Consider the following 25207-nt stretch of genomic DNA (forward strand, 5'->3'; position numbering starts at 1 on the left):
AGAGCCCAGAGAAGGGCCACAAAGGTGATCAGAGGACTGGAAATCCTTGTGTGAGGAAAGGTTGACACAACTGGGCTTTTTCAGCTTTGAGAAAACAAGGCTTAGGGGAGACCTTATCACCATGTTTCAGCATTTAAAGTGTGGTTACAAAGAATCATAGAATCAACCAGGTTGGAAGAGACCTCCACGATCATCCAGTCCAACCTAGCACCCAGCCCTATCCAATCAACTAGACCATGGCACTAAGTGCCTCAGCCAGGCTTTTCTTCAACACCTCCAGGGATGGTGACTCCACCACCTCCCTGGGCAGCCCATTCCAATGCCAATCACACTCTCTGCCAACAACTTCCTCCTAACATCCAGCTTAGACCTCCCCTGGCACAACTCAAGATTGTGTCCCCTTGTTCTGTTGCTGGTTGCCTGAGAGAAGAGACCAACCCCTGCCTGGCTACAGCCTCCCTTCAGATAGTTGTACACAGCAATGAGGTCACCCCTGAGCCTCCTCTTCTCCAGGCTGCACACCCCCAGCTCCCTCAGCCTCTCCTCACAGGGCTGTGCTCCAGGCCCCTCACCAGCTTTGTCGCCCTTCTCTGGACACCTTCCAGTATCTCAACATTTCTCTTGAATTGAGGAGCCCAGAACTGGACACAATACTCAAGGTGTGGCCTGACCAGTGTTGAGTACAGGGGCAGAATAACCTCCCTTGTCCTACTGGCCACACTGTTCCTGATGCAGGCCAGGATGCCACTGGCTCTCTTGGCCACCTGGGCACACTGCTGGCTCATGTTCAGCTACTCTCTACCAGTATCCCAAGATCCCTTTCCTCCTGGCTGCTCTCCAGCCACTCTGTCTCTAGCCTGTAGCACTGCTTGTGGTTGTTGTGGCCAAAGTGTTGAACCCTGCACTTGGCCTCATTAAATCTCATCCTACTGGCCTCTGCCCACCCATCCAGCCTGTCAAGAAGATGGAGACTCACTTCTCACAAGGCAAAGACATGGGGTCACAGGTAAATGTTTCTCCTGAGAAGATTCCTACTGGAAACAAGAGGAAGATTTTTCACAAGAACAATCAAACATTGGAATAATCTCCTTGGGGAAGTGGTGCTGTCTCCTACACTAGACACTTCCAAGACCCAGGTGGAGCAGATGCTGGGCCATCTCATCTAGACCATGCTTTTGCAAAGAAAAAAAATGTTGGTCCAGATGATGCTTGAGGTTCCTTCCAAGCTGGTATTCTATGACTCTTCCTGCCATTATAGGGCAGCTCTGTAGTGTACACAAATACTGCTGCTTGTCTAATTCATGTGAAAACCTATTTACCTACTAGTAATGAAAATGTTCCTGTAGCCTCGTGCCAAGTGCACTCCCAATGCAAAACAAAAAGAAAGCATGCATTAGAGCATAAGGTATGGTACAGTGATCCAAGTTTAAATGAGCTGGCTCAAGCAAGGAAGCAATGCACAGAGGCAAAGCACAAAGCTTTGCCTCCTACACATAGACTCCTCCAAGTTCACTGTCTGAATCATGTTCCTCCACAATGTGTTGGGGAAGGCAGCACAGACATACCCAAACACAGGACAAGCACAGCTGATGCAGAAACACAAAGATGCAGTGAGATATTGGCTGGGCAGATGACAAACACTCAACACACTTCAGTGGCTCGAATACTTTCAACTAGCAGGATATAAGTCACCAGGAGGGATCTGAAGGCAGCAGTGGGCTCTGTGGTAGGCCCCAGGAAGCTCTTGCCAAGGAACGGCATAGGTGGTACCATCATTTAGCTATGGGAGGTGGAATTGCAGCAAGGAGAGATGACCTCAATAGTCTGTACAAGCTGTCAGGGAGAGAGGGAACCTAAAAAGGGCTGGAAAGAAAGAGGAGCAGCTAGATTTCATACGTACACGAGAGTCTAGCCTGAGTCACTTCATGGGTGCTGTTTGCCAAAGACTGCAGAAGTTCACTTTGCCCATGCTTGAAGGCATTAGAGGCATGCTCACAGGCAGCAGTACTGGCCTAGAAGTATCTGAAGTCTTTGCTTACTTGAGTTGCATGTGTAACAGGAGGAGAAGACTGTATCGCATCTTAGCTAATGACCTCATTAATGAAATTGGAATGAGATTCACTGCTGCAAACCCTAATTGCTGGCTAATGTTTAAAATGGCAGATAGTACCTGTTTCTTGAGCATCATGCTTCTTCCTTCCTCACATTTCTAAGATGATGTTCAGCTTTTGAAGAAGAGAGGGAATGAGAATGCTGCCTGCAGTTGTGAAAAAGACACAGCTTCATAATTTCCAGAGCTGCTATTTTTGCACATGCTTGGATAAAGCAGAGTTTAACCAAACTTCACAATCAGCAATCCTCAGAAAGTGTTTGGCATGTATTTGTCAGAGCTTACTAAGCTAATTCATTTTTTTAAAGCAGCTTAGCAGAGATAACTGCTCAGATTTGGATTTACATTCTTCTATATGACATTCTCCAATGGAAATTAAATACTTTGGAGATAAAACCAATCATATTGTTTCATTAGCCTGAAATTTTTCAGATGGGGGTAGCAGTTAAAATAGATAGCTTCTAGATAAGAGCACAGCAGAAAAACTGTGTTTCACAGTGAGAGTTCAAAATGATTGGCAAATGACCTACTCTGCTAACAGTGTAAGGTTGGGTCAGCATATAGGTCAGCACTTGTTTTGTTGATGAAGGTCCTAGTGCTCTTTGGGCTCTCTTTGTTGTGCATCCTAATACAGTGAATTTCAGTGCTTTCCAGTGTCTGCTTTATCTCGCAGGGAAAAACAAACACAAAGGCAGATGTTCCATAAACTTGAAAGACAAAGCCAACCTCATGATCTACACACATATTATTTTCCCTGAAGGCAAGTCAAGTAGGATGCCATTCACATGTAGATGTCTCAGAGAGTTCTTCCTCCTTCAGACTCCTGATAGGAAACATTTATGAAAGTCCCTTTCTCCAAGTCATCACAAGATTTAAGGAAGCTTGTGGAAGTCAATGTGAGCCTCACACCAGATTTTAATCAATGCTTGACTGACCTCAACACATTGACTTCTTTGCAGAAAAGCTGAAAATTACTTTCATTAGAAAAACAGGCATTTTAGAACCAAAGCACTATCACACAAAGCAAGCAAGACAATCCCAGACAAAATACTTCTAAATTTCTTTTCATCCTGGAAAGTTACTAAGACTTCACTAGAATATAACACCACAACCTGGAAAAGCAGAGTAACCTGTGGCAGCCTATAAACCAAACTCATTGGTATTAATATGCAGGAAACAACTTTGAACTGAAAAGAACTAAAACAAAAGAAGTGATATGCTCAACTTCAGCAGCCTTTCAGATCCAAATGTTATTGGTGCATATAGCTGAGATTTAATTTTTAAAACTTCTGAGGTACATCAGAGGTTATTTTGGGAACTTAACTTCAGCTATGAGGCACAAACTGACATTTTGAGGTATCATCAGAAAGATTACAATGAAATGTTAAAGAGAAGAGCAATTCCCCCTAGGCCAACTGAAGCAGGAAAGGCACATCCTCATCTCTCCAAGTCCACCACAAGCCCTAAATTGTACAACAGCATACTTCAATTATTCTTCTGCTTTCAGTGTGCTAAAAATAAGACAGACATCATAAACCAATTTTAACTAATATTCTAAAGCTAAGTGCATGCCAGTGTCAGTAAATGAAACGTAAAATTAATTGTGCTGCAAAAGAGAAAAGCCTTGTGAAAGAACTCAGTCGTAGTAAACGGTGAGCACTTTGTACGCCCTCAAGTCACTGCTACGTAGGTGTCACGAAGGCTAGTTTCACAAAATCTCTCTCAACAGGATCTTCATCATTTATCACCAGACAGACACAAAAGACAGCTTGCCAAACCCCAAGACTCACTGAAGTTAGTGTCTCATGCTTTCAAGGGGAGTATCTGGCCTTAGACTTGCAGATGGAAGGCTGTTTATAACTGAGAGTTTTGACAGAACACAATATTGTCTACTCTAGAGAGACAAAAGTTATCATTTTCTGAAAGGAATACAAATGTCATGTTCCCCAAATGGGTGATCATTAACCTAGAGCTGAAAGTTGAACTTGGAAGTTAGCAGATCAGGGGAACTTTTGAAAACTGGCACTCAACAGCTTTCTACACAGCCTCAAATCACTACTGCTTATTTTCCTGGCCAGGCAAGATTTGACTGCTGTTGCCAATGTAATACCAGTGCAGCTGACTTCTATATGTTTCCTTCATGTCTTAATTACAACATTGTGAGGTAGAGAGGCTCTTTTGGTGGTGAGTCCATAATGAAATAAGAAGAAAGCAGGTAAGGTTGGCAGGACAGCATAGCCAGGAAGCAAAAAGGCACCTGGTGAATGAAGTAAGAGCAAGGCAGGTAATGTTGGCAGGACAGCATAGCCAGGAAGCAAAAAGGCACCTGGTGACTTACAAAACCAAAAGAAAACAAAGATGTTGAACTCCATAGGAGAGAACATATCCTTTTAGATTCCTTCCTCTTTAAAAGTCACTTCTTTTCACAACAACTGCAGTTTTAAGTGGTTAATGAAGCAAAAAGGAAGAAGTGAATTTGATGCACAACAGTTTTAGGACCAGAAGCTGAAAGTACAAAGAGAACATGTTCCCTGAAGGCTATCAAAATGAGGGTCTGAGTGAGTCACTGGACTCACAAAGGAGTTCTGGGACACAAATGGCTAATTTAACAAGCATGCTAATGTCCACTGAAGGGAACGACAATTAGAAGTGCAAGCTGTGTCTCAGGGATGAGATGAAGAGACAAGGAGGAGATGCAGCTGTTTGGAAGGAAATGTGCTGAGCTGGGACTATGCTATCTGTGGCCTCCACTACAGAAATCCTGACTCTGTTACAAAAATATCAACCATTCTTTTGCAGAAGATGGTTTCAGATCAATCTAAATGCCACGTGAATATGTTTTTGTACACAAAACATGGGCTTCAAATTCCCTGGGTCTTGGTCCCATTCTGTAGAAGGGAATATTGCCTACTACACAGGGATGAACACTAAGGAGTGCTATCAAAACACTGTGACTAGCTGGTCCTGGCAGACAAAGACACAGGACACTTAGTCACAAAACAAGACAGAGTTTTAGCCAGTCTGACGTAGAAGAGTGCCAATGAGATTTGAGTTTGATTCTGTTTCCCTTGTTAGGGACTCTCAGAGATTTCCTCCATGCTAACTTAATGCTTCTCAAAACATTTCACAGCTTCATTCCCGTAATTGTCAAAGGTTTGCAAGTGAGCAGAAAGAAGCAGCTAAACATAAACAGCTAAGCAGCCAGCACCAACAGGTGACATTAGAACGAGCATGAAGTTTGTTCCTGTCTAACCGGGGGGCCACCAGGCCCCCCGGCCTTTTTGTCACCTTCACCATTCACCCAGTGCGCACCATGTGATGATGGGAGGTACTCACCAGTGATGATGGGAGGATCCCTCTGCCCAGTTGGGCAAACTTGGGGCTTCTGCCTTTCCTGGAGCAGCTTAAAAAGGGGAGTGGGCAGGGAAGGCAAAGTGGCCACACCTGGGGTGGGAGGAGACTTCAACAGAACCCAGATTAGAAAGAGGAGTGGGCAGGGAAGGCAAAGTGGTCACACCTGGGGTGGGAGGAGACTTCAACAGAACCCAGATTAGAAAGAGGAGTGGGCAGGGAAGGCAAAGTGGCCACACCTGGGGTGGGAGGAGACTCCAACAGAAGCCAGGTGCTCTGGGTTTGGGGAGAAAAGGGGGAAATGAGGCGTTGCATGGGAAAGGGGCAGATATGTTGGAATGTGGGAGGTGGTGCTGCAAGGAGGGAAATGGAGAGGAAAAGAAGAGGATGAGGGAAAAGTAAGGAGATGGAGAGGAAAGGAAGAAGATAGGGGGGAAAGGGAGATTTTTGAAAAGTAACATAAATGAAAGCTGGACTGTAGCTTTTGCACTAATATCAGCCTTGACCAATCCTTTGTCAGTTCTGCTTGGAGTAGTGACCAGACATCTTCACTGGCTCACTATGTTGGCTGAAAAAGAGCAAATCACACCTGCCTAAGAGGAAAAAATGAGGCAATGAAGAGGAAAACTAAGAAATAAAAATGAAAAAGAAAACTAAACACAAATTATAAATATACATATATCCAAAGTGTGAGGTCTTTCAGCAAGTTCTTCATGGGCCAGCAATTAGTGGAGTTGAAGGTGGCACACAACCATGACGTGACATATAAACCAGCATGTGTTCTTCTTATCATGCTCTGATAGCAAAATGACATACATGCATTTCCAGTCTTGATCTGGATGCACAACAAAGCCTAAAATTCAAATGATTTGGCCTTGAGGATTTGGATCCAAGAATAGACTATACCAAGGGAAAAGAGTGAAATCTGATGATGACACTTTTCAAAGGAATGATCCCTCAAATGTGTCAAGCCAAGATTATAAATGTAACTGAGTATCCACAGCACCTACAGGCAAATTTTAAAATAGAAGCCAGCCTTTAAATATGAGAAATTCAATCTGAGCCAAAGCTGAATAGTTCCAAAAATTATTTTTTACTAGTTGTTTCCTTAGAGTGTGTTAGTCACTAACATAACACTGACCAGTATCTCCTTCTTGCTTACAACCAATTTAAAAGAAATAATAATTAGAACCTCTTACATCTACCAAACCCCAGCTTTCTTTCCCTACCAGTTCTGACCTTTTCTCTTTGGTAGACATTGATTTTTCCCTTTTTTTTTTACTGCCTGTGTTTCTAATGGAGCTTGAAATTAACACGGCTTTTTGTTTACCTCCTAATTTGTGCACCACCATCATCAGTGCTGTCAGCACAGCTCTGGGAATAGGGCTTGTTTACTGCTTCTGCATAACCAGCAGAAGGAGCATAGGAGCAGAAAATAGGTTTGGGTTAGAGTTTTTCCTTAATTTATTGGGTTTTTTTTGCACAGGTCTTTTTATAGGTTATATATTAATGACTTGAGTGATAAGGCAGCCCATTTGGTCAATAGTTCTTAAATAGAACATAAGAAGAGCTAGCTCAGGGATATGTTGAATTTCTCTTGACACGTTGTGCTAGTTTGAGCCTAGCTGGGATATTCTGGTGAGAAGAATTAGATTGTAGGCTGTGAAAAAGGAAACAATGGTGATGGCTACTGCACTCATAGGCTTGCTGAGTTGTATAAGAACAAGAACACAAACATAAATAAGAGAGTCTCTCTCTGTGTCTGTCTTCGGGGCTGCAATTTTCTCTAAGCTAACCTGCTGTCTGTGTGACTAATCCATCTGCTTCCTAACCCCCCTGGCCGACACTCCAAACTCACCTTGAACATAAGGCAAAGTCTGGGGTAAGGCAGAGGGGTGGGAAGAAGGTGGAAAGGTGGCTGGGAGCCCCTCCTGGGGACTCAGGTTTCTGGGAGAGCTGTAGTGTTTCTGTATTACTTTTTAACTTGCATATTACAGTAGATATTGTAAATATCTGCTTGTATCTTGTGCTAAGCTGTAAATATAAAGCTTCATTCAACTTCCAGATTGACCAAGCCTAGTCTGGGTGATTTTCTTAAGTGTGAGGGGTTGGGGAACACCCAAACCATCACACACATGTATCACAAAACGTTGGTATTATTGTTCTCACTCCAGAGCACCTATCAGCCTCCTGCACAGCACATTTTAGAGACCCAGCACTACCTGTCTAATGTGGAGTACCAGCTAGGGAAGTCCCACAGCAACTCATTTTCCCAGTGTCTGTTCTGGCACAATATCCCAATCTCTACATTAAAACAGTCTCTGATATCAGAGTCCCCCAAATGGTACAGAAGCAACATCATCTCCTCTTCTTAGAGATGAAGGATTAGTACAGAGGCTGTATTCCTGTAGATCTGCAGCCTTACCATCTCTGTTGGAACTTTATTTCTCCTGGTCTCCACCAAAGTGCATGGGCCAGGGGCTAGCAACACACAAATTAATATGAGTAAGGTGCTATCCTATTACCACATCCATCAGGAACTATATGGTTGTTACACGATACATCCAATTAGTATTCTAACAGGTCACTGTATAACTGACATCTGTGATATGCTATCAAACCACTAATATTGCCTACTAAAAATAACTCTTATTTCCCAGATAGGACTGTAAATTCTATGCACTCATTTTGTTACAGTGCAAAGAGAAAGACTGCATGCTCTGTGAACCCTTATCTATATCTACATCTACATCTATATCTACATCTATCTACAGATAGATATATATATGGATATTGCTATCTGGATCAAGGCAATCCCAAACACAAACATATACTGGGCATTGACTGGCTGGAGAGCAGCCCTGAGGAGGGCTGGTGGACAAGAAGCTGAACATGAGCCAGCAGTGTGCACCTGCAGCCCAGAAAGCCAACCAGAGCCTGGGTTGTATCAGAAGTGTGGCCAGCAGGCTGAGGGAAATGATTCTCTCCCTCTACTCCACTCTGGTGAGACCCCATCTCGAGTACTGCATCCAGTTCTGGAGCCCCTATTACAAGAGGGATGTGGAGGTGCTGGAGCATGTCCTGAGAAGGGCCATGAGGATGCTCAGAGGTCTGGAGCACCTCTCCTATGAGGACAGACTGGAAGAGTTTGGAGACTGTGCAGTTTGGAGAAGAAGAGGCTCCAAGGTAACCTTATTGTAGCCTTCTAATACCTTAAGGGGGCCTACAAAAAAGCTGGAAAGGGACTTTTTAAGCTTTCAGGAAGTGACAGGACTAGGGGGAATGGAGCAAAGCTGGAGATGGGGAGACTCAGACTGGCTGTGAGGAGGAAGTTGTTCAGCATGAGAGTGGTGAGAGCCTGGAATGGGTTGCCCAGGGAGGTAGTTGAGGCCTCATCCCTGGAGGTGTTTAAGGCCAGGCTGGATGAGGCTCTGTCCAGTCTGATCTAGGGTAGGGTGTCCCTGCCCATGGCAGGGGGGTTGGAACTGGATGATCCTTGTGGTCCCTTCCAACCCTGACTGATTCTATGATTCTATGCTATATATATATATATACACACATATATCTAGAAAGAGATCTGTTATTCATTAGTGTTCAACATAGACTTTTTTTTCAATAAACTTTGTGGTCTGAGGTGAGACAGAACAATTTTGCTCCCAATCATCTTCATGCCATAGTTGTATTCACTCTCACATGAACACAAGTGTATTTTGTTTGGGTATGAAAACCACTTGCTCATATAAACATTTTTATTTTGCTTCTCAAGCCAGATCCATCTCTTCAAATATTATGCCCATGAAAACATAGTAGCCTGACAATCATCCTCAGCATAATCTCAACAACATGAGTTTCATGCTGTTTCTCTCAGAAACATAACCCTTTTCCCCAGATTCAGTATAACCTCCTACTATGCTCCTCAGTTTCCTCTTGTTTATGATAATAAACCATTTGATGATTCCCAGAATTTAATGTTGCATTGATTCAAAGCTTTTGACGATGTGCAACATATTTAACCATTAGGTATTCCTTAATAAAAATGCTGCTTCATTCCTTGAGAAGGCTGGAGAGCTGTGTGTTTAAATACAGTGATGCAATATGTTGAAAATCATACCTTGCTTGCTCTCTCAACTGTGCTGCTATGTCAAAATAACACCTTTCAGTTAACTCAAACATACAATGTATTCCAGTTGTTTCTTTCTCTGCATTCTCTCCACTCCCCAGCTGACAATCTTGTTGATTTCTGCTTGTATCTTCATGCCTAAAGCCTTTTTCCACTACAGAAGGTCATTAGGTTTCAGAGGGGTTTTTTTCTGCATGAAGCTACCAAAATTAGTTTGTCTCTCAGCACCGCCCTGTGAGCATCCCAGAAACTAAACAATTCTGCCTCCTCTGGAGACGAGAATTCAGAAAGGTCATCTCTTGACCCAGCCAGACTGTGTATACACACTCTGTATCCCCCAGGTTGTCCATGGGTCTGATAAATCATTATTAAGTAGTAGAAAGTTGAAATCTAATCTGATTTTTAATACTCACTTTCTGGAATGGGTAAAATAAATAACAAAACACCACAACAAAGCTAAGCCTGTGATACTGTGATACTTAACTTATTCTTCAGCTGAAAAAAAGCCCTGTGAGGTATGGCCAGAAAAGAAATCCCCAGCAACACAATTCCCAGACTCCTAAACTGACCTTCAGAGGAGAAGAGATCCTTGCAAGTTGGTATTGTGAGGAGAGCAGATGCCCTCATGGCATGTTTGTGATGGTCTGTTAGTAGGCATGTTAGAAAAGCATATTCATTTCCTAAACCACCCAATCTGATTTTACTCATCTGTTTACTTCTGGCCTCAACCACATAGAAGCAAATTACAACAGAGACCACTAAGAGTCTCCTGAGCAATTCAGACTCAGTGGATTAGCTCAAAAATAGTTTACATAAGACATTTGGACTGCACAGCACAGTAGGACATTTTGGGACCTAACAGTGTCTCAGAAGAGGAATTTGCCTGCAGATGATTAGGAAAGGATTCTCTCCTCTTCCTCTGTAATCACATAGTGGGAACCATTAATAGTAAGCTCTTGTCATCTCTTTGCAGATAAAATAAAAGGGCATCTCTTATTCTAACAACTCTGTGGTTCACACAGATGCCTGGAGTGATGGGATGTGGTGCTTTCATTGTGATTGCTGTAACATTGTACATCTGGTTAACTGCCTAGGGCTGAATGCTGGTCTGAATGGACCATGGTCTGACTGGGAAAACCAACCTCACATGAGGTTTATCCCTGAAACTCAAAAGCAGATCTTTAAGCAGATCCTTGATCTTACATTCACGTGATTCAGATAAACTTAGACACATGGTGGAAGGACTTCCACAAGTGCTTAGTAAAGGTTTACTAAACTAATCTGGTTTGCAACAACAGGTTAAGTATTTACCAGGGCACAAAATCAAAGGATCTTCAAGGCAAAATCTTAAAAGAATGATTTTTTTTAGAAGTTTGTATTCTTATGCACCACTATTGCAGTCATTGTCTTATAAACAAATTCATGTATGTGTCTCTTTTCACTTCAGATTTTGTCAAAGACTGATGTACCAGAATGTTAATGTTACATAATGACATATTCTGGAAATTAAAGCAGCATAGCACACTGGTTGGGAACAGCACACTTCACACTTCATTACTTCTGCTGCAACTCAACCAATTTGTAAAGCTTTGAACTTTCTGTTTCCAACAGCCAAGGTTTCATATCAACAAGCTATCCTGTCCACAGAAATGGATACATGGATGGCAATGGTGGAAGCCCGACAGTTTCCTCGAGCAATGAACAGAGATAACCATGGAAGGGAACATTAGGTTTGGGAAATGCATACAAGTATCAAAGCCAGCACTGGAGAGGGGACAGAACTGTCACCAGTTGCTCAAAGCTCAGACTATCATGGAAAACTCTACAGCCAGTGGATCCAAAAGCCTAACTATTGTATTTTAAACCACAGCATGTGTCCCAGATTCATCAGATTAGGCTAAATACTGTGTTGAGAGATTGCTATCAAGTTGTGAAATTGCTAGGTGAATTTCTAAATAAAGAATGTCATTCAATGTGTTCAGAGAAGGGTGACGAAACTGCTGAGGAGCCTGGAGCACAGCCCTGTGAGGAGAGGCTGAGGGAGCTGGGGGTGTGCAGCCTGCAGAAGAGGTGGCTCAGGGGTGACCTCATTGCTGTCTACAGCTACCTGAAGGGACATTGTAGCCAGGTGGAGGTTGGTCTCTTTTCCCATGCAACCAGCAAAAGAACAAGGAGACACAGTTTCAGGTTGTGCTGGGGAAGGTCTAGGCTGGATGTTAGGAGGAAGTTGTTGGCACAGAGAGTGACTGGCATTGGAATGGGCTGCCCCAGGGAGGTGGTGGAGTAGCTGTCCCTGGAGGTGTTCAAGAAAAGACTGGATGAGGCATTTGGTGCCATGGTCTAGTTGACTGGCTAGGGCTGGGTGCTAGGTTGGGCTGGATGATATTGGAGGTCTCTTCTAACCTGGTTGATTCTATGATTCTGTGATTCAAACTGATCAGCATAAACATAAGCATAAACTTGAATTTAAAAAGTCCTGAAATACTTTCAAAGACTATCTCCTGCTTTGACATTTATAAAACCCTAAGTTGTATCAGCCTTTCAAACACACAATAACTGCCAAGGAATGAGCATTTGTGCTAACTTAGCAACAAAAAGATTAAACCTAGAAGCTGCCAAAATCCCTGTCTCAACTTTACCTTTTAGCACCTTTCCATACTGATGTGCAGACAGTTTGATACCAGTAGTGTGAACAGGAGAGAATAACTTTGATGTATTTTGATTTGCACTGCAGAAGGAAGTCACAGCACATTACAGACTTTTTACTTGGCTCACAAAGTCCAGATTTGCTTAGTGCAAATTGGTAATGCTGTCAGAGTAGTTGAGGTATTGAACTGTAAAAACAAAATAGAGTTTAAAGAATTGTGGGTCACCTTTAAAAGATAAAAATATTTGAATTTATTTACATGAGTTTAAGAATTTAGGAATGATGGAATTAGCTATGTGTAAGAAAACAGCCGCTCTAACAGTATCACAAGTGGGAGCATCTGTAGGCAGCAGCAAGAGTGGTCCCACTCTCTCACTGATCACATCGTGCGACCTATGGGCTTCCTGTTGTATGTCACAGCAGAAGCAACCTCAGAGATATGAATCTTCTGTCCACCTAGATCATAAACAGCTCAACTCACAGCCTCGGGTTTCAGCTTGGCTTCTAACTGGCAAGCAGATTGTGTGTAACAAAATCTGCTGCTTTCAAAGTCACCTGCAACTTGCACCAACCGCCCCAGCAGGCAGACCACAAAATCTGTCTCTATGAAGCTCTCCACGAAGCATTCTTTTTTCACTTTACCTTTTAAATCATTCTGAAGTAGGCCCCCTTATTGAAAATGCAGGTTACACTATCCTAACAACAACGTGATTCCTGAGGGATGCAGTTGTACCCAGTTTCAAAATGATCCTAAGATTTTAAAAGTTATGAACTGTTTTTTTGATACAATAAACAGTAAACTGCCATCACTGCAATGCCACAGCAGCTTCTTTGCAAATAACTCCTATCACCTCTTTGTGCTTACCAGCACTGTGACATACCAAGACTCAATTTTACAAGGCAAGTAAGGTTTAAATTTCCAATCTGGTATCATTCTGGAAGTTCACAACAGAAATAGAGCCAAGATGTCCTGAAAGGCATTCTTATAGTTATAACCTCAAGCATATCCTTCCATAGAGGTACTTCAATTCAAGAGGTACATTTTTAGTTCCAACTTGGCAGTTTGGCTTCTTTTTAAAACCTTTAGTTACAGCTGAAATTATGCTCAGTTTTCATTTTTCCATGGCTGGTTTTTTTTTCCTGTCTACAGCTCCACTGTTTTTTCCTCTCTCCAGAAATACCAAATGCTTTAAAATCCTTTTTTGTTGTTAGCAAGCAGGAAAGAGGGGAGAATTTCTTGCAAATGTCTATTTCTTCATTGAGGAAAGAAAACAGATGTTGTCTTCCTCTCAGGGAGAAGGATCCTGCCACAAAGTAGGTGTGGGTGGAGGCTGACTGCATGTGGAAAAGAGGAACACTGTTGGAATAATGGCAGCAATGGCAAAGGCATTTGGGTTTTGAGAAAAACGCAATCAAGAGAGAAAGCAAACAAGTAAGAAAGCAAACAAACAAGCAAGAAAGCAAGGAATTAATAAAGAGCAAGAAGTTCATGCACCTAAAGAAAAGGAGTACAGGGAAAGCAGAGTAGAAATACCTTGCTTTGCATTGGCAGGAGGAGTAATGGCTACTGCCAACTTTCCCAATATTATTCCAGTGTTTCCCTTAAACCAGCAGCTCCACAAAGTAGGCAACAACATGGAAACGTCTACTTTTTCTTTTATTGTTTTCTAAAGGTTTAATGCTTCAGCCAAGAATAATCTAAAGACTCAAATTCCCAAACACATCCAGAGCAAAATGTGGGTTCCTTTTAAACCTCATTATTTCTAAAGGGCATCAACATTGGACTTTTTAATACTTTAGGCTAACATTACTGGGTAATTTTCACAACCTGAAAGATTTCCTAAGCCTTTCACTGCAACCTCCAAAGATAATTTTAGAAAATCCCCAGTACAACAAGAAACAATAACTTAAATACAATTTGACCTTCTGAAATGCTTCTTTGTGTGTGTGTGAATACACAGTTAAGGATTAATCGCACCTGTATTAAAAGCAGTTAAGTCTTAGACAACTCAGAGTCACTAGAGAAGTATTTGCAGAAAACAGAGCTCATTGCATATGGCAATAATAATGAATATGGCACAGTTGGTTCCAACTATTGATTTGATACTGGCCTCATTTAGGATGAAACAATCACACTCAGTCTGTATCACACAGGGAAAGAAAGGTCAGAGCAGCTTCCTTCATATCCATGAAGATTGGTCCACTAATGTAAAGAAAACTGCCTTCCTTTAGAGTTGGTTTTTTTTTGCCCTTTTACAGATCAAAGAGTATCTTTTGCTGCATGAACTAAGTCATGTTTGCATAAACGTCAGCTCACTTTCAAGGACAGCTCTGCACTACAGGCAGCCAGTTTTATCTGCAGAACTTGGGAGACATCAAACGAGCTTGTCCCAGTGTTGCTCCCGAGATCAAACTGAAGAAGGGACAGGTATCCATGGGCATTATTTGCACTCAAAGGCAGGTCTAGATGCACCCCTAGAACCCCCAAACTTCTTTTGTCACCCTCTCCTGGCATTTTTTTTTAAGTGGAATAATACCATAGCCTGTTCAATTGGGAATTAAAGAGCTATGGTATTCAGGTACATTGTTACTTATTTCACCTGTTTAATTTTGATGGATGTGGTTTTGACAAGCCCTTGGTGAAAAAAGCTGGCTTTTTATACAGGGGGATAGGCATGCTGAAGGCCAGGCAACACTGCTGAAAGCCCACATTTATAACTAGGCAACAGACAATGTTGCTCAAAATTGCTGAGATGTATTAACATTGTATTATGAAGCATCATAGCTGTATAAATGTGTGATACCACCACTGAGAACAGCAGGAAATCAGTCCAGTGCAGCACCAGGGGTACAGGAGAAGAAAACAATGCCAAAGTTAGAGCAGTACCCCCCTTTAGAAACACTCAAACCCTTGCTCTCAGGAGATGTGCCTTGCAGATGACAGCACAGCATGGTAATCAATCAGATCATATACTGATGCAAAACACAGCACTGACTTCTGTTTAATTTAATTTTAATTTAATTTCTGTTTAATCCTGATTAATTGTGGCAGAGCTACACAGGAGCGCTCCAGATCAGGGCACTGACACATCTGCATACAATTTTTACTGTAGGTAACATTATCAAAGTATTGCAAACAAACCCCTCCTCCTCTGATGACTGGAAAAAAATAAAAGAAGTAAAAAAAAGAGATAAATCTCCTTGTTGAGAGTTGCTTTTGGCTGAGAATCGAGGCCACAGTTTGGAAGGGGAAAGCATTGCCAGAAACAGCCACCAGCAATATTTGAAGAATTCAGTTTGGTTTTTCATAGGAAGAGTATTCCAAAGCAATGGGAAATTAAAACTGCAATTGTTTTCTTTTTGTGACATCATTTTCTAACTGCAAATAGCCATTGTGGCTCCAGTGCCACCTTTCTGACCCAGCAGCAGAGGAACAAGGTACAGTTTGTGCACTCTGCCAGTATCACCGCTCTGCTGTGGCCAGGAGGGCAGTGGTTTGGTCTCCTGTGTCAGCTGCAGGCCACGAAATTTCAGGAAAGAAGACTTCATCAAATCCTGTGCTCGCCAAGAACAGAAAAAAGATCCCACCACTGTCTTTAAACTTCTTCACTCTCTTTGCAGTGGAATGAAACCTGCTCTGCTGCATGCGTGACCCTCTGGAAACACTGAGGAAGCAGGCCATGTTCATCTCCATTACCCAAATGCATTCTGTATTTTCTACACTTGAGAAATAAACAGGTAAGTAAGTTTGGTCCATCAAACTATAAATAATTTGTGTCCACAAATAGATTTGATTCACAACAAGCCAACGGTGCACGCTCCCAACGTGGCAAGCTGCCTGCTGCGAATGCAATACGCTCCCCAACCAACAGGCAAGCAAAGGGATACAGCTGCTGAAGGGTGATGAGAAATTAAAGAGAGAATGGAACGTGTGATCTTATTTAATCACACCTGGTGCTTCAATTTTTCAGTAACAGCACCCTGCTAGACTGTGTCAAATCAGTTCTACAAAGAAAAAATATATGGATGGAAAATGAATTAACTCTTTCATCCCTGCTGTTAATACATTCTACCAGTCAGAAACATCTTTAGCAGTGGCTATTAAGAATCCTTTTTTCTCAGGCGAGAAGTGCTCTGCCTCTGGCTAAACGGAGCTTAGTGGATAAAACTGTTTTTGTGCCAGCAGGAGAGCACTGGCTCTCCGCACTGACAGAGGCACAAGTTTTGTGTGTGTGTATAATCTGTTATTATACATAACAAATATTCGTGGCCATAACCAACTTGAGGGACTGAAGTGCTACACTAGGACCAATCTTTCCCATTCATTTCCTTAGGTGGGTGGCACATACGTGCAGAGTAGCAAGGTGAACAAAACTCCAAAGTCATTTGTTGTTGTATGATAGGTTTGGGCTGCCCAGGGAGGTGGTGGAGTCACCATCCATGGAAGCGTTCAAGACTGGCTGAGGCACTTGGTGCCATGGTCTGGTTGATTGGACAGGGCTGGGTGCTAGGTTGGACTGGATGATCTTGGAGGTCTCTTCCAACCTGGCTGATTCTATGATTATGATTCTATGATTATGACAGCCAGGGGCAGCAGAAGGCAAAAGGGCATAAAGCAGCTCTTGCCTTGCCTTGGTTGCTCTGCTCTGCACAGACTTCCTGTAAGAAGAAAATTTATTCCAGCAGTTACCTGGGTTTTGTTTTCTTTTGGGGTTTGCTTTTTTGAAGATGCTTCTTTTGCTTGAAGTCTTATTTTGCAGTTTGGGTTTATTATATTCAATGTCAAACATAATTTGATTCTGCAGGCATTGTGTTGGGTGATTACTATGTCCCACTGGCTAGTTAGACACTGGTACTCAGGATGCCCTATATACTAATAAATCACTTATGGTAACAGCCAGCAAGGTGGTAATTGTGGTCATCTGTTCCATTCTTCAGGGAAAAGGAAAACAAAAAATAATCCTTCTACATGATTTCACCCAGCAGCAGAAAATAAAAAGCCAAGGCATAATTAGCTTAACCATCTTTATATTAAATTCATAGAGAGGAAAATCAAACATGAAAAATAACTAGCAGGCTCCCATACTGGTCTCCTCATTGAATTAATGTCACCAGTACAGCACTGGATTAAGTAAGATACACAAGGCTGTTGCCTGGATGAGCTGTGTGTTTGAAGAGTAGTTCAGTTTTTAAAATGGAAGAATTTCTTTATCTAAGTGTTACCTATTAAAGAAATTGGAGTTTATCAGGACAATAGTGTCTCAAGAGATGTCTAGTCTTCCCACTATGGATTCAGCCAATTTACTGGAAAACTAAGGCATTAAAGCAAAGACCTCAGAACAGCTTTAAGCATATCTTAGTCTCTTCATCATTACTTGTATAGCTCATACTCAAAGAGATTATCACTCCAAGGCGCTGTTTTCCCCCCAGTAAACAAAAAAGCACCATGAAAGATTTCCATAAATAGAAGATGCTAACACTGCAACATAGGGGATTAATTTAAACTAGGGTTATTTAAAACGCTGAATACAACCACAGTTGAAATTAACAAATAGGAACTCTTGGTTTAAATCAGTTTTTGCATGTTTAATTTGTGTTGGACGGAACCATAGGTACAACTGAAGTGGAACTCAAAAAGAACATCTCTTCTACCCCTCCATGTGAGGTAAAGGCAAAGGTCCTCAGAGGTGGCTCTTACCTATTTCTTATACCTACAATCCTTCTTTATTCTTGCTCCCCTAAATTCTTTGTTCTACTATGCTTAAACTAAGCTTCTAAAACTCATTCTAAACCTATTAGGTGCAAACTAAACTACTTTCCACTTCACCTTCAGGTAGAGAGGGAGAGCGGGCATGAGTAAGCATCAGCAGTGGTTTATACTACAAATTCTTTACTTAAAACACTGTGTCTCTTTCCAAGTTTGTCCTTGGACCAAATTCTTTCACTATTTCCTCATTTCTCTTTTCAAAATCTCATCTTACTCCTACAGCTCTCTTTCTGGCTTCCTTCAGTTAAGTCTATATTGTTTCATGGTATGAAGTCTGCTCTGGACACTATCCCAGCAAGGTGACAGAGAGCCAACAGAAAAGAGTTAAGTATATCCTATAGCTTACATGCAACACTCCCACTAAAGCTTGCTCTCTTCCCCATTTTCTCCACCAACCATATCAGGCTGTTGACTCAAAATCAGCTTGTGCTATTTCAACACCACATGCTCTCACAGTACTGCCAGTTACTCAGATATCCCTCATCTCCATTCACACACAAGTTTTCCCTTCCTCACAGCAGGCCTTCTTACTTAGTTTTTTTTCAATTCCCATCTTACTCATTTTAACCATTTCTGCATTTTATCAAGATCACTTTGGACCCTAAACTTGGCCTTCACAACACCCAAGCCCTATCGGAGCTTACAGTCTCTTGGACACTGCACTCTCCAGTCCACTGTCCAGGACATGAATGAAAATATCCAGATTTTAATGGTTACTAGGGAGCCTAGATAAGATTCAGTTGACCAAATGTAGGCATCCATTCAGCTTGTCACTCAAGAGAAGAGACCAAAACATCCCAGAGTGAGATTCAACTTGCACCACAGAAGATGCCTAAAGCAAATCACATAAAACACCTGTAATGGTTACTACTTTTCCTAGAATGATTAACAGAGGGAAGTTCTGGTGATTAGCTCATGCACTGGCATCTATCAACCACAGAACTGTGCAGGATGGAAGACACCTCTGGATGTCTCCAGTCCTAAGCTCCATCTCAGAAATGGATCAGTGTTAGAGCAGACAGTCCGAAACCAGGTTCAGTCAATTCTACATTGACTGGAACATCTACAAGGATGAAAATCCACATCATCTCTGGGCCCATTCCAATGTTTGACCACTCTTTTTTCACAGCCTGTGCCCACTGCCTCTCATTCTGGCCCCACGCACACCTAAGACAATGTGCTTCTGTCTTTTCTGCATTCTCCCAATAGGCAGTTGCAGGCAGTAGCATGAACTCCCTGAACCTTATCACCCTGAACAAACCCAGTTCACACTCTCTTTTCCTACATGATGTGCTCCTGCCCCAAACACTTTGGTGGCTCATTCCAGTTTGTTAGAGTCTTTCTTGTATGGAGTGCAAAACTGCAGACTGCTCAAGCTGTCATCTCACTAGTGCTAAAGCGAGGGTAACAATCGGTTCTCTTGACCTGATGGCTACACTGCTGTCTGTACAGCCCAGTGTGTTGCTGGCTTCCTCTGCAACAAGGGCACACTGCTTATTCATATTTACATTGTTATTTGCCAAGACCTTAAGGTATTTTTCAGCAAAGTGCTCCCCAGCCACACAGCCTGTGCTGGTGCTGAAGGTTATCCCATCACAGATGCAGTATTCTGTTGAACTTCCTAAGGGCTCTGTTAGTCCACTTTTTCAGTGTGCTCAGAACCCTGTGAGTGATTGTGATGTCTTCCAGCAAATCAAACACTGTCCCCAGTTTGGTTATCATCTCTCAAATTAGCTGAAGGTGCACCCTGCCTCATCATCACGGTCACTGACAAAGGCATTTGGACAGTGCTGTGCCCTACATCAATCCCCTAGGGATGCCATTAGGTTGTCCATCCACTTCTTGTTCTCTTATCCATTCTAAAAATCAAGTTTGTCTCCAAGGATATTGTGGGAGATCATGTCAAAGATGTCTGTAAAATCAAGATATACAAGATGCATTGTTCCTCCCTTTCCCACACACCCAGCTCTCTCATTGCAGAAGGCAATCAGGATGTTTTACTCTTGCTAAACCCATGCTGGGTCCTCCCAGTTACCTTCTTGTCCTTCATGTGCCTGCTCTGTGTCCTCCACACAACTGCTTATTGTTGATATTTCTTCATAGTTAAAATGTTCCTTACCCCTGAATTTGTCAGCTTGTTGGCATGAATTTAAGCACAGCATGTATCAATAAATATGGCATTTCTTTTCCAGTTAGCACAATCTACACATTTATTTAGGTGCTTAGCACTTTCATACACAGCTCTTGACTGATTTTCATTCTTTTTGTTCTCATTATATTTGGACTTTAGCAATGATAGACAATGAGGGGCATGCTTTGGTGGGGTGAGATTCATGTTAAGTTCTAATTATAAAATAGATTTTACTGTGTGAAAGTGAAGTGCAATAAGACGTTGAAGAACAGTAGTTATCAAATAAGCTACACAATCAAGGCAAAAATAAGCTTATAATTATACTTTTAAAGTAATCAGTCTCAAGGAAGCATTCATTACCATGGTGACCTGAATGTCAGTTCTGGTTGCTGCAGTTCTCAAGACAGCAGAACTGGTAGATCTTTACTGCACAGTTTTTGTTTACAGATTAGAAGTGGAAAACAAGCTTTTCAGCTCTTTTCCTTTCCCCCAAGTGGTTTCTTACTTCTGAATGAAGCAGTCACTGAACTGAAATAGCTGAACAAACATGAAAAAGATATTATCTCTGCACCTGCAGAAGTAAAAAAGGTTTAGCTCTTCAACACAGGGTGTACAACCAGCGCCTTTCACCAATTCTGCTGTCTGACTTCCTTCGCATTTCAGCAGCAAATACTCACTGCTCTAAGTTGAAAAATATGAATTGAAACAATTGCAAGAGCCCCAAGACCTGACTTCACTCTGCTGCCTGAAGTTTAAATAAATCCAACGTGCTACTTAGGAAAAATAACCTCAACAACATAGCACAGTTTTAATTTAAAATCACATTAAATATTTCATACCCACTTTGCACTGCCTGGTTTGCAACCGTTGGAAATACTGCAGTGGTGTTAATACAGTTTTTAGTTCCTTGATTTTTCTGAAGCAGAAGGAAAAAAAGCCTTGCTGTGAAAAATAACAGAGTAACACTTGCTGCCTCATCCTCCATAGGATTCAGGTGTGTGCTGGGAGGAAGAGACAGGAATGGGGTAGATGTGAATAAAGTCAGCTTTTCATTTTCAGAAGTGTGTGGCAATAACATTTGAGCAAACACGTTGCTGGCTTCAAATAGCTTTTATTTCATGCTTTTGCAGCTCTTAAACTTTCAGGCTATTCAATCTGTAACATGTGCAAAATCTTGCTTCACTCCTGCCTGTATGGTTCAACCTGGCTTTTTCATTGACTGACATTTTTCCTATCTCAGAAAGAAGCTCTGAACCAAAAAGATAAAGATGCCAAGCAATGCTTTTAAAGTTCACATCAGCTTGCACTTGTAACAGTTTATTTCTGCTTTCCCGTAATTTTACATGAAAATACCTCCTCATTTATACACAGGCTATATTGGACAACAAAGAGAATAGTTCTAAACAGGAACTAGAAATGCTAAAAGCCATACAGCTAGGCATGGATGAGTTGTGTTTTCTATTTGGCACATCTGTCAAGCACCTAGATCTGATGTGCTGATAAAACAAGACAGCTTAAGGCAATAAACATGTCAGATCCAGCTGTTCTTCAGGGCATTGAGAAGAAAAGGTATTGCTCCCTGTGGTATTCTGTACACCTGAGACCATTTTGGAGTGGATTCCCTCTGCTGTTGATATCAATTTAGCTCTACTAGGCTAAGCAGTAGCGTTTCCAGCCTCGATACCTATCTCCCTTCTGCATCTGTTGTGTACCTTTCTCTCTGCCACCTGAGAACTGGTGGCTGGGATGGGGCTGCAGGTATACTGGAAAGGCTTTGACAAAGTGGCACAGAAAGTAAGACTGAAGCCCATATTCAGTTCACCTAAACTAGCATCCTGGCTCCAGCAGGAGCTCTCAGAGGCTGCAGGCATCCCACTCTGCATCTCAGACCTGGTCCACACCCATTATGTACTCCACTTCCATACAGCTACAGCACCCCTTCTCATACTACTCCCCTACTACATACAGAAGGCAACCCTGAGAAGACAACAGCTGCTCTGATATTTGCTGCTTCTTTGTCCAGCTCTCCAAAGAGCAGCTGCAGGCAACATCAAACTACAACACTGATAGCTACCAAAGAGCCACCAATTGCATGGCTCCAAATATGGACCATGCCAATTGGAGAACAAGCACAGACACAGTTGACAGGGTTGAGGTGTGCATGACAGAAATAATTTTCCAGCTGTGTTTTAACAGAAACCACGTTTGAGCCACCTGCAGTCACATCCAATGAGTTTGGCAGCAGTTCAGGGGATGTACTGCTTTCTCACAGGAAGGCAGAATTAAAGTGTTTTCTACAGGATATACACAACCCACTGACATTTGGCTTGCTATAGATCTTTAACTCAACTGACACCCATTCATTTCTTGCTTTTGACTGGCAGCAGAAAAGAAGGAAGAAAGTCCCTAGCTTAAATGAACACAGCAGACCCAGATTACAAGCCACAAAGATCAGCTGAGTGAGCAGCACTTGTTTTTGGCCATATGAAGGTAAGGAAGAAGTATGCAAAAGCTCCTTTGCATAATGGTCACATAACCATATCACCCAACTCACCCGAAAAAGACCCAAGAAGGCAGAGCTCACTGGAAAAGATCCTGCTCTGCCCAGCCCTTCTAGATTAGTTCAAATTTTGAGAGGTTTTTCACATGTTTCATGTCCCTAAATATTTAAAGCTAAATAGAGCAGCCACTGTTGAATCCAGGCTGTAACAGTTCTACCAAGAATCACTTGATGTAGTTCAACACCACCCTGATTCTTATGAAGCAAGATGGCCAAACACCTGGTCCTCTGACACAGAGGACTCCATGTACAGGACACACAAGACAGGAGGGCATAAATGTTATGAGATGGGATGGAAAGAGATGATGGAGCTGGAGGGTGCTCTTTGCAGAAATTGCAGCCTCTGCCACGCAGTGTCAGATGGAAAAGGTCTGCAGATCACAGGTGTGCATGCGTGGATGTGGCACTCTGATGGGCAGCTGAGTATGTACAAAACAGCTTTGCTCTTCAGGTTATCATGCACCACATATGTAAGCAAACAGTCAGCAAGATGAGTCATATTATGGACAGGGGCTCTGGTGAAGCCCTGAAGAAAAAGGGGACAGAAATGAGGGGGAAATTGTAGAAATTTTGCAGTGTATGAGACGGTACAAAGCTGCACCAAACTCATACTGTCTCATTCCACTAAGCATCAGAGGTGCAACATTAAGCACAGTACCCACTATGACTCAAGAAAGTCATGCATATTATCAGAAGCTTAAAAGGATAGCAAAAATTGTGAAAGAACAAAGGAAGCAATCAGAGCTGAGACAAGGGAGGTTATTCTTCCCCTGTACTCAGCACTGGTCAGACCACACCTTGAGTACTGTGTCCAGTTCTGGGCCCCTCAATTCAAGAAGGATGTTGAGGTGCTGGAACATGTCCAGAGAAGGGCAACAAAGCTGGTGAGGGGCCTGGAGCACAAATCCTATGAGGAGAGGCTGAGGGAGCTGGGCCTGTTTAGCCTGGAGAAGAGGAGGCTCAGGAGTGATCTTATTACTGTCTACAACTACCTGAAGGGGCATTGTAGCCAGGTGGGGGGTGGCCTCTTCTCCCAGGCAACCATCAATAGAACAAGGGGACACAGTCTCAAGTTGTGCCAGGGTAGGTATAGGCTGGATGTTAGGAAGAAGTTCTTCACAGAAAGAGTGATTTCCCATTGGAATGGGCTGCCCAGGGAGGTGGTGGAGGCACCGTCCCTGGGGGTCTTCAAGAAAAGCTTGGATGAGGCACTTAGTGCCATGGTCTAGTTGACTGGATAGGGCTGGGTGCTAGGTTGGACTGGATGATTTTGGAGGTCTCTTCCAACCTGGTTGATTCTATGATTCTATGATTCCATTTGAGGGTCTGATCACAGAAACCTAGAAATATCCTTTAGGAAAGCTGGCCTTATTTGCTGCAAATCAGCTTCAGCAGCCAACTTGACGCTATGGCACTAGGATGCTGTTATATGTAAGTTAATAAGCGCTCACTATTGATGCTTTCTGCAGCGGCTCTTTAATTTTTAACATGCTCTTAATTTACTGTTTATGTGTTTATGCAATTAGTGTGTGTGCATCTGTGTGACAGAGAAAACATGGAAAACTCTGTTTATTCAGAAGAACAAGGCCTTGCTTTCTAAACGAGGAGATCTATGTGTCTCCTGCCTGCAATTTTTTCACACAGTCCTCTTATTTTTCAGGAGCGTGCCACCTCAGGCTGCTGTGCCTTGTTGCACTATTTTGCTGTTAGAAAAGGGCACCACTGACCTCTCTGTGCAATGCTTGTACCCTGGAGTTTGGAACTGAACATCATTAAAATATCCACTGCTAAGAAATAGGCAGTTTTACTGACACCTTTCTGAACAGAAATCTCAGCATCCCTTTTCATCTGTAGATCACACATTTAGGTAACACCCTGGGACAGCTTCATCCTCCTCATCCCCATTTCAGCTTTTCATTTGACTCCAATAGTCATAAAAACTTGATGCACTGAAGGGGTGGATGATGGACCATTTGCTTTTAAGCACTGACAATTTTTCATGGTGATCAACAATAAAGTTCTCAATTACAGAGAGAGAGTAAATAAACCAAAGGACAGTGTTTCAGAGACATGGCTAAGGATGGAGGGATAGAGATTAGAACATCTCAGAATCCAAGAGATAAGCTAATCACAAATAAAACAGTATTACATTGCTACTACTACCTGACATGCTGGTTGGTGCAATGTCAGTGATTTAAAAAAAAAAGAAAGAAAAAGAAAAGCAAAAAATGCACTCAGCAGAGGCAGAATGTGGTTGGTATGAATCCTGGCAGAGCTCTCAGGGGGCAATCTGACACCCAGGGCAACTCGTTGTGCCTGTGCCCTCCATATTCACACTGCCTCCGGTCATAGGCTCAGCTGTGCAGCAAATTAGGGCAGGCAGCAACAGGACTGCACGCTTCTCAGACAGAGACTGCTCTCACCGTCAGCAGGCAAGGCTGGAGGAAAAAGAGAACCCTTTGTTTCCCCAACACAGCATGTGCTTCAAGGAGGGATGATGGCAGGTATTTTAAGAGCTCCA

General features: G+C 42.5%; 1 protein-coding gene across 5 annotated transcripts in view; it reads right to left on the reverse strand.

Moving 5' to 3' along the window:
• The window catches only part of SAMD12 (sterile alpha motif domain containing 12), a 178663-nt gene that overhangs the window by 60947 nt on the left and 92509 nt on the right, over window positions 1-25207 (reverse strand). The window contains exon 6 of one of the 5 annotated variants that reach the window (XM_064154192.1): window positions 21102-21127. The exons of 3 other annotated variants lie outside the window; for them this stretch is intronic. In XM_064154192.1, the coding sequence (XP_064010262.1) occupies window positions 21117-21127 (11 nt within the window). In that variant the 3' untranslated portion in view covers window positions 21102-21116. Of the gene's footprint in view, window positions 1-21101; window positions 21128-23171; window positions 23213-25207 lie in introns of those variants that run through there. One more of the 5 variants, XM_064154189.1, reaches the window with a different exon arrangement.

This window comes from Pogoniulus pusillus, chromosome 14, assembly GCF_015220805.1.
Source record: "Pogoniulus pusillus isolate bPogPus1 chromosome 14, bPogPus1.pri, whole genome shotgun sequence".
Taxonomy (NCBI): Eukaryota; Metazoa; Chordata; class Aves; order Piciformes; family Lybiidae; genus Pogoniulus; species Pogoniulus pusillus.